Consider the following 16,515-nt stretch of genomic DNA (forward strand, 5'->3'; position numbering starts at 1 on the left):
GTAATTAGGACAAAATATGAAAATGTCTCCAGTGAAGTTCTAATGAGATGAAAAATAGAACCTGCAAGCTGAATTACAGCAGTTAATAATAGAACAGCCATAGGGTTTCTTCTCTTTGATGGAGAGAAACCCATTATACACACTTCAGTTTGTGCATTTGTCATTTATTTTTTGATAATGCAGCACACATAAGATCATATTGCAGGAAGTCCTGCCTGATTTTTACTCCCTGACCTCCCAGTATTTCCCAACGATTGTGGGTGCTCCTTTAATATACAGAAACCATGGCTACTTTTGGAAAACGGAAAAAGTGTGTCTCCTGTTTTGTGTGTTGCCACATGATGAGTTAGTAATTGCTATTCTGTTGCCCTTAGTGCACCCCAGTATACTTGGTTGTCTCATGTGGTACAGCCATGGCTAGTCCTGGGACAGCTCAACAGCTTTGAAATCCTGGATCCCCTGCCAAATGACATTCCAGGCTGTGAAGTTCTATAAGAGGGTGAAGCTTGGGAGCCAGACCTGCTGGGAACCCATTAGCAAACATCATCCTGAGGAACCAGTAGGTGGTTTCTGCTGTAGATTGTTATCTTTTGTATTGTAAGTTTGTAAGTTAAACATGGAAATATGAAGTTGCTGCATACAGGAAAGCACAAGTACAGTCGAAGTGTGAGTTTTGAGCAAAGATCTCTTGTTCACTTGCACAAGAAAACATTGGAGTAAGCATTTAGAAAAGTGATGGACTATGACCCGTGATGATAAGGGACTGGATTTAGTGACCATGGAGGTGTCTCCACTGTTAGGTTTTCTGAGAATTTTTCCATGTTCATTTTTCATATGGAGCAAGCAGCTCAGAGCACAGAAGAAAGCTGGGAGTGGCACATCCCCAGCTGCAGCTGAATCTTCTGAGGACACTTTTTCATGCATTTGAGGCTTGCTGACAATTACAGCTACAGACTGTAGCAGCTAAGGACCTCTTGGGCTCTGTTGGGTTTTTTTCCCATCCCTTCATGTGATGCATGTGCAGCTTTGGTGAGCAGGAGTTTCTCACATCCTCAAGACATGTGGTACAGCTGTAACCTCTCTGAAAACACATTACAACTCAGCACTTAGAACCTTCCTTGAGGTCATGTAGGAAACCAGTGACCAATTAAGCACCAGATCATCAGCAGGTTACAGCTTCCAGATGCATATTGACCAGCTGATTTCAACCTTGTTGTAGACCTGCATGTCCTGGCTATGCACATACCTGAGATCACCTTGTTCCAGGGTGCTGGTTGATTGTGGCCAGGGCAGCAGTTCCTGCTCCTGTGTGTTTCCCTGCTCATCAGCTGCAGTCCTGAATCCAGTTTGTCCTCTCTGAGCATCCCTGATGAGTAAGGCTCCGGCTCTCCGCTGCCACGGGAGCGTGAGCCAAGGCAGGCCATGGGAAGTGTTGCACAACCGGTATAATTTCACCGCATGCTGAATAAATACACTTTTGAGAACTCTTTTGAAGAGATGTTGCCTAATTAATCCTGCAGGGGGTATAATATGTATATTTTTGAAATCCAGTTTTAGCATCGTGCAATTAGCTTTTATGGCCTAGGGATTCTGATTTAAGACATTCTTTAGTTACTAATGGTAATCTGTTTTAATTAGAAATGCAAATGTATTTTAGATCCAAATGTGTCTGAGTGGTACAATGTAAAATGATGATTCACAGTGAATACCATTGAAGTGCCTCAAGTCTGGTATTCTTTGTACCCTCTGCAGTTTGAACTCTGAGGATCAACACAATATTTAAACATCACTCTCAGCTGAAACATGTGGAGGCTGAATAGATTTCTTTAGGAAATTGAATAAATATTAATCAACAGGTATTCTTTCTAGGACGGCAGAAAGAAAATCATAGCTTTAGGCAAGAAGGAGGCAAATGCTTTGAATGTTAGCGGTAACTTCAGCTCCGCAGTAGCAGGGCACAGCTCCTGCCAGGGCTCAAGTGCTGAGCAGAGAGCAGCATCTTAGTTGACTTTGTCTTAGTGTCAGAGAAATTAGCCAGTCTTGAGCATTCCAGGCTGCTCATGGCAGGGCAGTAGCTGCTCAGATCTGTGTTGCTGTAAAATTTGATATGGCAGTGTGTCTAAGACAAGCCTACAGCAAGGCAAGCTCCAGACAAACGTGGAAAGGCTGATGCTTGCTGAATATTCACTGCAGTCACTTGTCCTGGAGATACTAAAATAACAGGCAGCTGATGTCTGTGATCAGACATCTTAAAATGCAGTAACAGGTCACCTGTATTTGACAAAGCCTTTATAGACTCAAAGAGCCTCTGCTACTAATCCTCGCTGTTGTGTTCAAGAAAGTGTTTCTTTTTCCTGATTCCTTTGAAAGATGGAGCCAAAAGAAATAAAAAGAAAGATGGAGCCACTCAGCAATAGAGAAGATGGCTTTTGTAATGAAAGTTTATTGGACATGTTGCTTGGCAGAGGATTTTTACCGCTGTTTGCCATGAGACTCAGTGATGCAGAAGGGAATGAAGCAGTTTTTGCAGGGCACCTCTCCACATCTCTGCAAAGCTGGGTGTAGATTTTTTTTTTCCATAAGGGTGCTTGTGATACATTGGCAAAACCTCTACAATGCTGCTGGTAAGGAGCAATGATGTAGGCACCATAAAAGCTGTGGGTGGCTCTGTGTGGCCTTTCAGAAGTCACAATCAATCATTTTCTTAGGACTAGCCTCACTGGGAAGGCTGGTGTCTGGGTCAAGGCACTGGCACAGCTTCAGAGGGCTGAGACCTCGGCAGGATGCTGCAGAAAGCGAGCTCTCCTGTTCCCATGTAGCAGATGCTCTCTGAGACTTCAAGTTCCTGTCCATCTTTCTTGCTGACGCAGATAGAGGGTAGTGGTGACTTTGTCACCTGAAATTTGATAAACTTGTTGACTGGCATCACGGGGAAGCTTCCTCACAGAGCTGCTCCCTGCTGAGCTGTCAAACAAAAACCAAGAGGCAGGTCGCGTGAGCCTGCTATATGGGACAGCAAGTGGTGTTCTGGTTTTGCTACTTCAGAATGAATTAAAGCTTCCCACAAACCTAACTGATAGTCTTAAGTGTGCAGTTAGAAGTCTCCAAGCTGCTTAGCCATTTCCCTGTGCTGTGTTCAAAGAGCAAAGTGTCACGAGCACCAGCAATTCTTATCTGTGTGTTTTATTTCCAAACCGCTGTTTGCATTGACTTCATTCATTACTTCTTTTAATTCATCCCAACCAGTACCTTTGCTGTGAGCTTGTATTTTCTGCTGGCATTTCTGGAGGACGAGGGCATGGAGGAAGCTGCTTTGGGCACCAGCCCTGGAGGCTGCAGCTGCAGTGTGTCTGTCGTCAAACACCCCAACCTCGTTGTTCTTGGTGGTTACGTGGTGTCCGCCCCTGCCCTGCGCCCCTTGCAACTTATCCTTATTCCGTTCTTTTCTTTTCAGGGGCTGTCAGAGCCTGAATAATTTAAGAGTGAACAAATGAGAGACGTTCATGGAGGACTCTGTTCTTACCTAGGCACAAATTGACAAGCATGTAGATTGCCTTGGGTTTCCACTGCACCTACCACAACTTTACTAAGAGAAAAGTCCCCTTTCCTAGACATCTGTGTCACTCTTGCTTAGTAAAGTTATTCAAGATCAGCGCCTTTGGAATTGGTTGGTAAATGGACAAAGACTTTCTCTTTGCCCGGAGCTCCTCACAGCCTCCAAGTACCAAAGAGAACTCCACAGCACTAGAAAGCAAGAGGCAGCTGCTGAATGTTGGAAGCTACTGCATTTGGCAAAAGAAGCTGATGCTAAGATGCACACAGTTGTGTTTGTTTGTTCTGCTTGTTTTCTGTGCTTTCCGAGCCCTCTGTGTGCCTGGAAAGTTTAATGACCAATTCCTTCTTTCTCAACATGCAGTTTTTCTTCCTATCCCAAAAGGCTTTGGGTTCTGTTCTTGCTTTTTTTTTTATTTTTCCAATTCCAAGTTTGTCACTGATACTCTTCTGTTGTTTCCATGGAGAATTGTTTGGGTACATAGCCACAGTTTCCTTTGAGATAGGGAGGCCTAAACATGATACTCAAATATCATTGCCTTCCCTCCTCTCTCCCATTTAGCAGAGCGGTCCACCTTGTCACAGAGGTTGCTGACTTCAAGTATAAGGCAGAGTTGACCTTAGCAATGATGTAATTTAACTGAGAAATTACTTCAAAATTCTTACAGTAGCTCAATTTGGAAGCTGCTGAATGAAGCTGACCCTTGACACTTCCCAAAAGAATAAGGCTTGTGTTTTACTAACAGCTGCTTGGAAACCATGTGTAATAAAGTTTGTTTTTGTGCCCAACATCCAGGATAAAAGATGGCATTTGCCGACTCTGGTACCCTTACGCTCCCAGAAGAGCAGAACTGCTTTGATCAAAGTTTAAAAGTCTGCTTCTATGTGGGTGTCTAAGCATTTCACAGTTCCTTATGCTAAAAGTAACAGTGTACTTGCAAAGGCCAGCAAATGCTGCTCTCGTTCAGCTTCAAACATGACATTTCTCTCCTTGTCATCCCATATAGCTTTTCATAAAGTTTCAGGGTTAAAACTTTTTTTATGGAACATGCAAAAATCCCCCCATCAAAATATATCAAGGGGGATTTTTGCTTTGTGTTTGGGGCTTCGTTATTTTTTGCTGCTAGTGACACTTATTCTGGAAACTTCAGGGTTGGAGATTATTTTATTTTTGTCACAGAATGAGGACAGTGTAAATACAAAATGTAAAGTAGAGCTGAGAGAAGTGCTTCAACAAGTTGTTTCACTACATTGAAATAAATGTTGATTTGTTCAAAAAAAAAAAAAAAAGCATGCCCTTTCTGGATCTTGTTAGTCTTGACTTTTTATTTCCTTTCTTTGCTAAAGAAATGTGTGCCTCTTGACTTCAGCAATCTGCTCACCCAGCTGTGAGGCATTACGGGAAGGCTGCTCCGACGTGCACTCCCAGCAGATGTGCTGGACTTGCTGCTGCTGTGCTCAGGGCTGGTCTGGGACCTGTGCTGGGCACAAACTCGAGGCAAGAGAATGGGTGAATGAAATCAAATGCACTCACATACTGTGTCTGGCCTCCAGCTCTGCTGTGTGGAGCAGCTGCTTTATTTCTGAGCTTTTTCCACACCTTTTTATTCAGTAAAAGCCTATTCTAAAAGGATGTTGCTTCAAGGTTCCCCTGAAGGTATGTTACTGCCCTGCCTTGTCACCTGTCTCACAGTGTTTTAGGGTAGGAGCTGGCTAGGAGTATCTCACCAACAGGTCGGTGGATTCACTCTGAGTATTTGTTCCCTTATTTTTATTGTGAACTCACAGCAGCTCATGTGGGGGCTCAGATGGGGCTCTGAAGCAGGATGAATTAGGCTGATACACGGAGACAAAAAGGCTCAAACCTCCAAGCAGAGGAGTTGCAGATGCCCATAACAATTGTAAGCTGTTCTGTGGGAACCCACTGCAGAGCAGGACTGTCAGAGGGCAGGACCTCGGGTATTTCAGCTGCTCCTCAAGCACTTAGTGCCACAGGGCGAAGCTGAGCGCTTTCCTGAGGGTCTCTTTGGAGGCACAAACATGTGCTCTGCCTTCATGTGCAGCAGCTCCTGAGTTAAATGCTCATCTGTAGGAAACAGGACCCTGCCCTATATTTACCTGAGGACTCATCCTGCTCTTTTCCCCTTTCCCTTCCTATGGTCACCTCTGATAAAAGCCTACATTCACATGGAGCAGCAGGTACAAAAGAGAACTTCTGCATTTGTTCCTCTCACTAGGCACTCTTGGACAGTACTGAAGTTATGTTTTATTTCAGCAGGCTCTCTCTCTCTCTCTGTGCCTTCCCCTTGTGCTGTTTCTCTCCCTGGGGACCAAGCTCACTCATTCAGCACGCTCTCAGGATTTCAGTAACTTTTCTTGCAAGGTCTCTGGGGACCGTGCGCCTCTGTGCTGTTTCTCCAGGCTTTTGGTTTTATCTCACTCTTTGAAACTTTCCCAGAACTGCAGTGACTTTTCTCTGACCTCCAGGAACTGCAGCTCTTGAGCCCTGACACTCGGACTGGCACAACGAAGACCTGGAGACTACTTTGGGATGTCAGCTTTCCCAGCACATGTTGGATGGAAGCTGCATCTGAGCAACACCAGCTAAAAATAAAAGCTATTCAACTGAAGCTAATGGCAGGTTGCCACGAGTTATTGCTCATTAAAGTGAATTGACAGATGCTTAACTTCAGCTAATCATTCCCTGCTGCGAGATCGGCCTGGTATGAAGTGTACTCAAATGTGGGAAGGGGATTCACAATAACTAAATTTAGCTGAGGGTATAATTTCCTCGGACTCCCTCTGTAGTTAATGGAAAGAGAGAGGCTCCTATGGGGTGTGTCCCACTCTGCATCGCCCTGTGCAGAGTGTGCACAGCTCCTCGACTGCCGAGAGCAGGAGATGAAGCTGCTGCCTGCCACAAAAATGAGTGGCTCCAAGTGGCAGTGTTTACTCACCCCAGCTGGGTGAGTGCTTGTTTTCCTCACATTAGGTTTCAACCTGGAAGTAATGATTAGAAAACTGAATATTGAAGCCAACAGATTGGTGACCATTTCCCAAAGGCAAAACCCACATGCAAAATCCCTCTGGAGCATCCCCTGCTTTGCAGTGTGGTTAAAAGGAATTCTGCAGATCATTCTCTATCTCAAAGCAGCTCTTCCTTCATATTTCCAAGAAATGACAGCTCTTCAATAGCCAAACAGTGTGTTCTAAATGTTGTGTGATTTAGATTTTAGTCCTTTTTTTCCCTTGCTCTTTTTGGATGTTAGTCACGTTTGCATGCTTGGCAGTGAAACGAAAAGTCAAATTTCAGGTTTTACATTACAGCAATCAGAAAGTTTGACCAATGTGTCTGCTGCTTCCTCTATTGGACTAGAAGCTTTTTTTATAAAATATTTAACTCCATACCATTATTCTTGAGTTTGGACAGAATTCATTTCATCCATGTAAATGGAGTTGTGAGAATCCTGCCAGACTGATTCATACCTTTTGATGTTACTTCCAGCTTGAAGTTTCAAATGATACTCCCGAGACACAAACAGAAAATTCAATTGAACCTTTTCAATTTGCTCATTTCCAGGAGATTATGAAGTTAGGAAGAGCATTTGAATCTCTGAACAAAATTTGCATTTAGATTTCAATGGCATAGTTTGAACCTGTCTTTACCCTCTGGTATGAAATTCTCTCCTACATGGTCCCATCTCATTTTTATCTTGAGCTGGAGCACAGGTCAGGTCTGTGGTTGGACATGTGAGGAGTGGCTGAGCGGAGCTGGGAGAGGTTGGGGAGCCTTGGAAGTCTCCAGGGCATGTTTTGCAATTCCATTGCGAAAGTTTAATGTACTTCCAATCTAAAGAGCTTCTCAAGCCAGCTGTCCTCTGTCTTTATCTGACATAGGCACTGGAAGTTTCCTTGTGTTCACTTATATTCTTCAGTAGAGACTTTTTCAGAGGCTGTGTCTGAGGAGACTCTTATCTGTTGACATTAGAAGTTGTAAGATACATTATTTACACTGTTAACACCTAGTGTTTTCACTAGAGGAATAGCTGTAAGGGACTGTATATTATCCAAATGCTGCCTCCCAAACTTTTGCAAATCCATGCCAGGTTTTACAGGCAGAATGGGCTGTAACACTAAAACTGGGATCGGTACTGTCATCTGCCTAAGCCACAAAGTTTTGTAACCCTGACTCGTGCCAATAAAAATGTTTCACTGAGCATGTTTTGGACATTTAATACAAAAGCACAGAAGAGACCAAAGGAGCAGTGTTCATACCTTATTTTGCCATCTTTGCATCCATCCTGTAGAGCTTTAGTCCCAAATCCCTTGATCAGATCCAAAGGGGCTCTCAAAGCAGCATTTCCCAAGGGAGAGTATCAAGTTTCAAGAGGCTGAGACCTGTGAACTGGAACTTGGATGATCACAGAGATTATCTTGGAAAGGGCAGGAGAAGGTGCGTTTTGATGGTTTAGATGGTTCTTGTTTGTTTAGTGTGAAATACTAACACAGAGGCACAGGATGAGTCCAGATGACTCCTACTTTCCAAGATTTTTTGGGGTGGAAATTCCTATTCTTTAGGAAATTTACTCGAGTATAGACTGAGTTAGTCTTTTATCCACATCTGATTAAATTCAGTCTTTGTCACAAGTGTTTTTTAACAGCAACCACTGAATGTGGAAAATGGGCTCTGTTTAGCACAGCAGAGCTGATTTATGTGCCCATCAGTCAGATTGTCATTATTGGCTTTCATTCACAAGTGAAATTATCTCTGTAAAATAAAAATTGTTGATTTAAATGCACATGCTAATAGGACTTCATTCTAGCTTATTTTCTTTGACTTCTGTGGAAAAATCCTTTTCTCTCAGGCTGTTTTTCTGGGATGTAAATGGATCCATATATAAATCAGAAAAGGATTCACCTCACTTAAAGCAAGACTGTGCCCTGCTCTAATCTCCTGGTTTTATACCTATATTCTGTATTATCTTCTGGTTATGGACACATATTTCTTTCTTATCCTTTATGATCTGTCATTATTATGTATCAAATAGAGTAGACTGATATTTCCTTCTGAGTTGCTCTGAGAAGCCTTTTCCTTTCCCTGTCAGAGATCTGAGGTCCTACAAAGGAGGCTGGTGCTGCCTGAGCCTGGTCAGACAAACCTCCCCTCCTATGTGTGCTTCGGGGAACAGGGAGGTAAAAATAAAATGCCTTGTATTTATGTTCCAACAGGAATTCCTATTGACTCAAATGAGAATATTTCTGTGCCTCTAAAACCAGGTCTGTGAGATTTTCATTTTTCTTTTCACCCAATGCTGCACAGAACTGGAACTTTCTATTTTTCAAGTACAAGAGTTGTGCTTTTCCAGATGTCTGTTCATTTGACCAACAACAACAAACATTTCATGGCTGCAGTGGTGCAAAAGTTCTGAATGTTAAAGCCCTTTGGTCTGGCTGATTATCCCTCACAGTCCTCTTGCCAGAAGTTTCAAGGAGGCTTGTTTAGGAGTGTTTTGGAAACCATCATTTCTTCTGTCTGAATGAATGGTTTGGCCAGGAAATCAATCTAGCCACACGAGTCTGCTGACCTCCCTACAACCGTTTTGCTTCACCAAATACCTTTTTTTAGACGTGTCTGGGGACACTGGTGGGAGGACAGCTCCTCATGGCAGACCTGCTGCAGTGTGGGGACAGCCGCTGCTCTCTGGGGCTTGCGGGCGGCAGCAGCTGCCTCAATTATCACGCAACGAGCTGCTGCATCTTTCCCAAAAGCTCTCTGGCTTTTCTTAAACAAACTGTGTTTCCAAAGAGCTCTGCTAATGCAGTTTGCAAAGCACATATGTGCTAGTGCTTTGCAAGAAGAGCACGGTAACGTGTCCTCCTCTTCCGCTCGATCCACCTGGAGTCTGGGTCTCGGGCCAGTATCAAGTGTCGTGATTAATGTGTTTGTAGCCACATGTGCTGCAGGAGCGGAGCTCACGTGGCTGAGGAAGTTGCCTGCAAGGTCGTTCCTGGCAGATTCTTTTTGTGGTTCATGTTTCTTTCTCTCATTTTTGAGCTCTGCTCTTCCTTGAGCTCCAGTCCTGCCTCTGCAACCATGTTGATGTGACTGGCTTTATGTGCAGAGGAGATCATTCTCAGCAGGGTTGGCAGACTGCAAATGTGACTTGCTCACAAATGTATCCAAATTTGCAGTTCCTTTGAAAAAGGTTATGAGTATTGTGTGTGGACTCTCGGTGTGGCTTTTGGGTAAGGCATGTTTGGTAGCAGTGGGAATTGGGATGGTGAGATGGAAGTGCTTTGTACCAGTGTAGGGTGTGGGCAGAGATAAGTCACTCAGCATCAAAGGGCTCCCATGGTGTCTGGGGAGAAGGGAAATTCATGCCATCCTTCCTCTCCCACCTCCCTGCTTGTTCCCCAGCCAGCAAAGGCAGCTTTACCAGGCAAAATAAGGCCATGTTTTCAGCCTTGGGTCGCATGGGCCAGGGAAAGGGTGGGCTCTGTCCCAGCCTTTTGTGCTTAGCCAGGGCAGCTCAGCAAACAAGGAGAAAGAAGGGGACTTCATATCTGACAGGGTTGCATAGCACAACCAACGTGTAGTAACCCTTTGGTAAACAGCCTTTTTCATCACCAAAGGCATGACCTTGAACAGGAAAATCCAGAGCCTTTTCCAGGTGGGAATCATTGGGCAGTGTTAACAGCCTCCCTCTGGAAACCTGTGGGCTGGCTTTTGTTACGGCTGGTGGCTCTGAAGCTCTGATGTTCACTCTGCAGAGTATTCCTGGCTCTCTGTGTCAGAATTATTACAAGCAGGCAGGGTGGGCTGTGGGCCATCTTGGGACTGGGACTGTTTCTGCCCACGTGCTGCCTTCCTGGGAGTGACAGGACTTCTGACCATCGCTTCCCCAGGACAGCTGAGCCAAGAGTGCCATGGCAGGAGGGGTGCTGTGTGTCTGTCCGTGCCCCTGCTGTGGCTGTGCTGCTGGGGAAAGGAGAGGGAGGCAGCAAGGCTGGAGCCTGACCTTGCTGGTAAAACCTGGGGTGTTTCCTGCTGGAAAGAGAGGTCCCTGCCCCTTCACAGGCATCAGGGCTCCTGGACTTGGCCCTGCCTTGAGCCCACTGGGCTGAGATAGGATTGCCATCTCAGTAACAAACCCTTGGGGGCTGTCTCAGGCTTCATTAGCCCCCTACCAGATCCTTTCCCTTACCAAAAATTAAACTGGCAAAGTGCTGTGGGCTGGAGGTGGGGGTTGGACTGTTACTTACAAGCTGTAGTAAAAACCTCTCTGTTCATCAGCTGACTTGTGGTGAGATCAGCTCATCCTTGGTTCTCCTCAACCTCCTACTGAGCCCAGCAAAGGCAGCGAGTCCATGATACAGCTGCTCCCTCCAAATCATCCCTGGGAGTGGCAGCCCCACAGAGCAATCACTTGCAGCATTTCTCCTTCTGACTGCAGCCCAGCTCCCTTTGCTGCAGTAATTCCCAAAGTTAATCCTGCAGCAGCAGGAAGAGCACCTGAGGGCACTCCTCTCAGCAAAGCCCCTTGGCCAAGAACCCTCAAGCTTCCCCCACTGCCTGTGGGGCTTCCAGTGCTGCCAGGGCCATGAGGGCACTTGGAAAATCAAACCCACCATCGTGAAACCCTGAATTTTGCTGACGCAAGGCGCGCTGATAAACTCGCAGAGCATCACGTGGAGCCTGCGAGGGAGAACTGTCCAAAGCCTATTGAGTGGAAGATAAGCTGGCCCCTGACAAACATTATCTTGCGCTAGTTGATTTAGTGCTACTTCATGTACATGAAATAACATCAGCAGCAGCTGGCTAAACCCAGGCCTTTTGGAGATAAGACTGCTACTTACAGAGGAATGCCAGAAAATCCCCAGCAGCTCCACCTGGGATCAGCTCTACCTGGAACCCATCCTCTTGCACTCACTGCTCTTTTCAAAAAACAGATGATTGAGATTTTCTTCTTGTCTGGGAAATGAACTTTGACTTTTTCTAGCTTGTTAAAATTATTTCACTGTGTTCTAAAATTTAACCTTTGACCTCAGGTATGTAATGACTTATTGGTTTAACTTCTGACTGATGCTGTGTGTGGCTATAAAACATTCTGACTCTCATGGTCTGCATTGTGCAAGCTGGCAGACAAGGCAGGACACAATCTCTGCTCTGTGCACAGACAGCTGCAAGCAGCAGCTCTGCCCAGAGGGGATATGATCTCTTCATGCAGGTAGCAGGAGCTGCCTTCTAGAACAAGAGAGGTAATGATTCTCTACAAGCGTAGCTCTCCCTCAGCATGTGTACAACCCAGCATCTCTAATGGCATTTATTGCTGAAATGGGAATATCTGGATGCTCAAATCTATTTTCATGTGTTGTAACTTAGGTTTTTGTTTTCTGCTGGGACAGATAAAAGATTCAGAGATAATGATGTAAAAATGTTTAATCACATCGGTTGGCTTTTTTCTGATGTACAGCCTGAGATGTTTCTTATAGGAGTGTGACAGTGTCTGAATTTTGTAAAAAAAAATCCTCATCTTGGTGTGGGTTTAAACATCTCAGTCCCTGATAGGGACGGGAGGGAGTTTACCATGGTTTCAGAAAGCTGAAAGCAGGGCACTTGTTCCTGCAGGGCAATTGGGAAATCTTTGAGCAACTTGTTTGTTTTGGTTTTAAAGCCTTACTGACATTGGCACATCTTTGGTCTGTTGCACTTTGGGAGTAAGGAAGGTTGCAGGCCTTTCAGAGGTGCCAGTCTGAACATGTGTATCAGTAACTGAGGTTGGATGCAGTTCAGCAGAACCTCCTGCTTCCATATAATGAAACTATTTTTTAATTTTAAACCTTATTGAGAGTTTCCTTTGGTTTGAACAGTTTGTCATCTTCTGTAATTGCTCATTCCAGTTTCATAGTTCTAGTGAATGTGTGAACTCTTCTGACAGATTGCTTTCAGAGGCAAAGGAGATAATTTTAAGGTGCTTCAGAGTTAATAAGTAGTCTAACTAAATCGTGTCATTGGGGTCTGGAAACAGCTGAGAAACAATTATGGAACCTGACAATGTGTTGGTGGCTGTCAGGTCTCCTGTAGTAATCTACTTTTTGTGCTTATTTTGTTCCTGGCAACTCACAATGAAATTGTGGGAAGAAGCTGAGAAATTCAGCACTTAGTGTGAAAATCAGGCTTCCATAAAAAAAAACTGAATAAAAACCTGCCTATAAAAAACTTGGCTGTCTGCGATCTTTCATAGGGACAGATAGTGGGGTAGGAAACGAGAGAGGTGTGTGAGATTGTGGGAAATGCCCATTGCAGGGCATATTCCTCCCTCTGGTGTGCAATAAAGCTTGCATAAAGTCCATAGGTCACAAACCTTTCCCCAAGGCAGGCTGTATTCTCCTGCTGGGTGCTGCGGGCGTCTGACGCGCCCCGGGGAGCAGAGGAGCTGCCGCAATGAGGTCTCACCTGCGCCGTTTTCTTGCAGACGCGTATTCAGTCTCTTCCAATGACAACGGGGGCAAGTCTGACTCAGTGGCCAACTTACAACCTCAGCCATCCCTCAACTCCATCCAGAGCTCTCCGGGCCCCAAGCGCTCGACCAACACCCTGAAGAAATGGCTGACCAGTCCCGTGCGCCGCCTGAACAGCGGCAAGACCGAGAGCCACATCAAGAAACAGAAGAAGGTGCGAGATGGAAGGAAGAGCTTTGATCTCGGCTCACCAAAGACTGGAGATGAAACCACTCCTCAAGGAGACAGCGCAGATGAGGTGTGTGGTGGTGTTTGCTACGGGAAATACTGTGTGTCTCGGATAGTCTCCTCCATGGGCTGTGAGTCATGCTTGAGGAAATGCAGTTCTCTTAGGGTCTGGAGGGAACAACGAATCATACATCAAATTGCATTGTTGCCAACAGCTTTGTCATCCAAAGAGCAGTGGAATATATAAGGAACGGTGTTTGCATCTATTATTGTCCTTAGACTAGGTTTGTTAATAGCTATTAGAAAGCTGCCAGGGACAGAAATGAAATTATTCTTGAGCAGCTCTTATCACTTTTTGCTGTGGTTCATATCCCCTTTATGCTACCATGGCAGTGTAATTCCTCTAATGAAAGAAAATACTCCGAGAAATAGCCATGTTTCTGTTAAATCTGCTATGTAGTTGTACCTGCAGTTTTTCTGCAGGCATATTCTCCACCAGAATGGCATTTTCCTGATAAAGTGAATGAGGAATTAAAGCAAAAAATGCAGAAGATACTAACTGAACACAAATTGAGGAACACATTTTAAAAATTGCACATCAAAGAGTTCTTATTTAAATGAAAAAACTACTATTCTGTCTGCACACAGATGTAGCTGTATGAATGACCTATAAACTATATTTCTATAAGCCTTAGAGTACACCAGGATTAACCAGCAAAACCTTATGTCTTTACTGCTTCTTTTCCATTACCTGCAGTTCCCTCCATCCAACACAATATTGATCTGAAAAGATAAAAGAATCCTGTCCCTGTTTGTAATTATATTTAACTTTTCTTCAGAAGAGCAAGAAGGGCTGGGGAGAAGATGAGCCAGATGAAGAGTCTCACACACCTCTTCCACCTCCTATGAAGATTTTTGACAATGATCCAACTCAAGATGATATGGTAAGGCCTCCCTTGCTATATAATTTTTCTGTTTGAGTGCATTTCTCACGTAGCTATGTCACAGTGGTTGTGTAGTGGTCTTCCAGTATCAAGGGCCTAGAACTGTGGTTATAAGAGTCTCCTATGTGCAAATCATAATCTAATACCTTTCTCCAAGTGAATTTATGAGCAGTGCTAGATAAGCAATTTAACCCTGTCATCCCATTTCATGACAGGTTGATGTTGTGCCTGTGCTGTGGGTGGTCAGAAGCCCCCCTCAAATCAATAATGTGTGTTTGCTATGTCTGTTTGAAAAGTGCTGTTGGTGTCTGGCTGTGGCAGTAGAAATGGTGTTTGGTGGCACCATGCTGGTGGTGCTAGTTCTCTGACTTTAAGTCAGGATTTGCTGTGGTAATTGGCCCTGTGGCTTGCAGAGTCCTGTGTTGGACTCGGGGTGAGAACCTGTGAATATGTCTGAGACAGTGGTTTGCATTCACAGCCAGTCCTGTCTGTATATGTCCCCCCACCCCTTCCTGGTGCTGTCATCTCCCTTGTAGAAAACCATCCTCCTGTTTTGCAGTTTCCTGCTTTCCTGCTGGCATCTGTTTTTAGCACTGGCACTTCTGTATCGCTGTCCTCTGATTGTAATTGCTGCAGGCAAAGAGGCGAGGATAGGGGAGATTAATAAATTGTCAGGAAAGAAAAACCAAAACAACCCAGAATGTTCTTGGGGAAGGTTCAGGCAGAAGTTTGGAAATACAGAGAGAGGAGGATGTAAATATTTCTGGGACTCAAGGATCAGAGTGATGGAGTAAAGGATTTGGGGGCTTGCTGTTAATCTGTCAGGAAATGTTATGACATTGTGGTGGCAGCAGGAGCAGAAGGAAGCAGCTGGAGCTGTGGACTCCTGCCCTCGGAGTGCTCTGTGTGTTGATGGCTGTCTGGTGAGGGGCAGAGGCAAAAGGTCGGCAGAGCAGAGCCCTGGTGGATCCATGCCCAGCACAATTGCTCCTGGCTTGTTCCCCATGGTGTTTAGCTAAATGTTTGGGGTTTAGCTTGCTTTTTGGTTTTGGGGAGATGGTTTTATTTTGGGGTTTTTTTTTAAAGAAAAACAAAAGTGCTACAGCTTGGGTCACTATTTTTGGTGTCCAACATGCCATGTGATTTCAGTATTTCTTAAATACATTTCTGACAGCATAAATGTTGTGGAACTGAGCTGTTTTCTGCTACAGATGTCTGAGCTCTACAGAGTGTTTTGGCATCCTGTTTCTTCACCCACTCCTAAAACAGAAGATTAAATAGAGCAAGATGCATCTGAAACCCTTTTTTCCCTCTGGTTTTTCTTGCCCTACTCAACATTTTGCCAGGGGGGTAAGAAACTAAAGCCCACAGGGTACTGAATTTCCTGGCACAGGTGCACCAGGTTAGCAAAGTCTGAGCCATGCTGGAGCTGAAAGCTCTTTAATGGTGTTAATTTGGGCACAGTGTCCTGCTCATGTCCTCCCTCTGTGCTTACAGGCATGGGCTTAGGCTGGACCAGCAGCAGCAGTGTGGGGCAGTAGCTGTGGTAGGCAGGAGATGTCTGTGTGTACAGGAGGTGACACTTTTCCCTGAGTCCATCTGCCAGGCAGCAGTAATTGTGCCTCACTGCTCCTAGAAGCTCTCATAAAGACAAATTGCAAGATCTTTTCGTATTAGAAATTCATAATTTGCTTATTGAGGAATAGAAATTCTGCATTTCTATTTTCCCCACTAAAACTAGACTCTTGTCAATCACAGAAGTTTTATTTAACCCTGGAATTCTTGCAGGCAGCAAATGTTTTCGTGCTTCCTTCAGAATCCTGCAGTTATTTACTTTTCAGAGTTATTGAGCAATTTCAGTTAAAATAAATGAGAGCAACAGCTGTTTAGTGCCTCCAAAAATTGGACTCCTCCTGCTAGAATGGCTGTGTTTGGCAATTATTGTCAATGTATTTGTCCAGTAGCTCTTCAAAGTCCTTATTTTCAGTCTTTTTTTTTTTTTTTTTTTTTTCCCTAGACATGTCTGTCTGCATTGCAGGTGAAACAGGCAGGCTGAGCTTTTACATTAGTATGAGATTCCTGCATTACCAGCCTAATTCCTCAGTTGCCAGCCTGATTACCTGTAGTTTTTGTTGTTGTTGTAATCAGAACTGTTGATTAGATGTATTATTTGTGAAAGACAAGTTGATGAGTAGCAGTGTGTTCATGTTTCTGTTCTGTAGCGAAGGCTTCTGGTTAGGATTAATCTCCTTTGCCCTTTTTTTCCTCTCCTGGGGATGTGTCACTCAACAGGAGCAACTTCCCCAAAGGGCTGATGAAAGAGGTGGCC

The 16,515-nt window shown here is 44.5% G+C and overlaps 1 protein-coding gene across 32 annotated transcripts in view; it reads left to right on the forward strand.

Annotated features, from left to right (window-relative positions):
- The window catches only part of KALRN (kalirin RhoGEF kinase), a 501,085-nt gene that overhangs the window by 435,706 nt on the left and 48,864 nt on the right, over positions 1-16,515 (forward strand). For 22 of the 32 annotated variants that reach the window (XR_015289279.1, XR_015289280.1, XM_086897893.1 and 19 more), the window contains 2 exons: positions 13,029-13,312; positions 14,082-14,186. Coding sequence is in view for 30 of the 32 variants with exons in the window: in XM_086897893.1 (XP_086754019.1) it covers positions 13,029-13,312; positions 14,082-14,186 (389 nt within the window). In the remaining 2 variants the exon portion in view is untranslated. The remainder of the gene's footprint in view (positions 1-13,028; positions 13,313-14,081; positions 14,187-16,515) is intronic. The other 10 variants (XM_086897868.1, XM_086897880.1, XM_086897866.1 and 7 more) reach the window with 1 other exon arrangement.

The sequence above is a fragment of the Cyanistes caeruleus genome, chromosome 7 (assembly GCF_971803275.1).
Source record: "Cyanistes caeruleus chromosome 7, bCyaCae1.hap1.1, whole genome shotgun sequence".
Lineage (NCBI taxonomy): Eukaryota > Metazoa > Chordata > Aves > Passeriformes > Paridae > Cyanistes > Cyanistes caeruleus.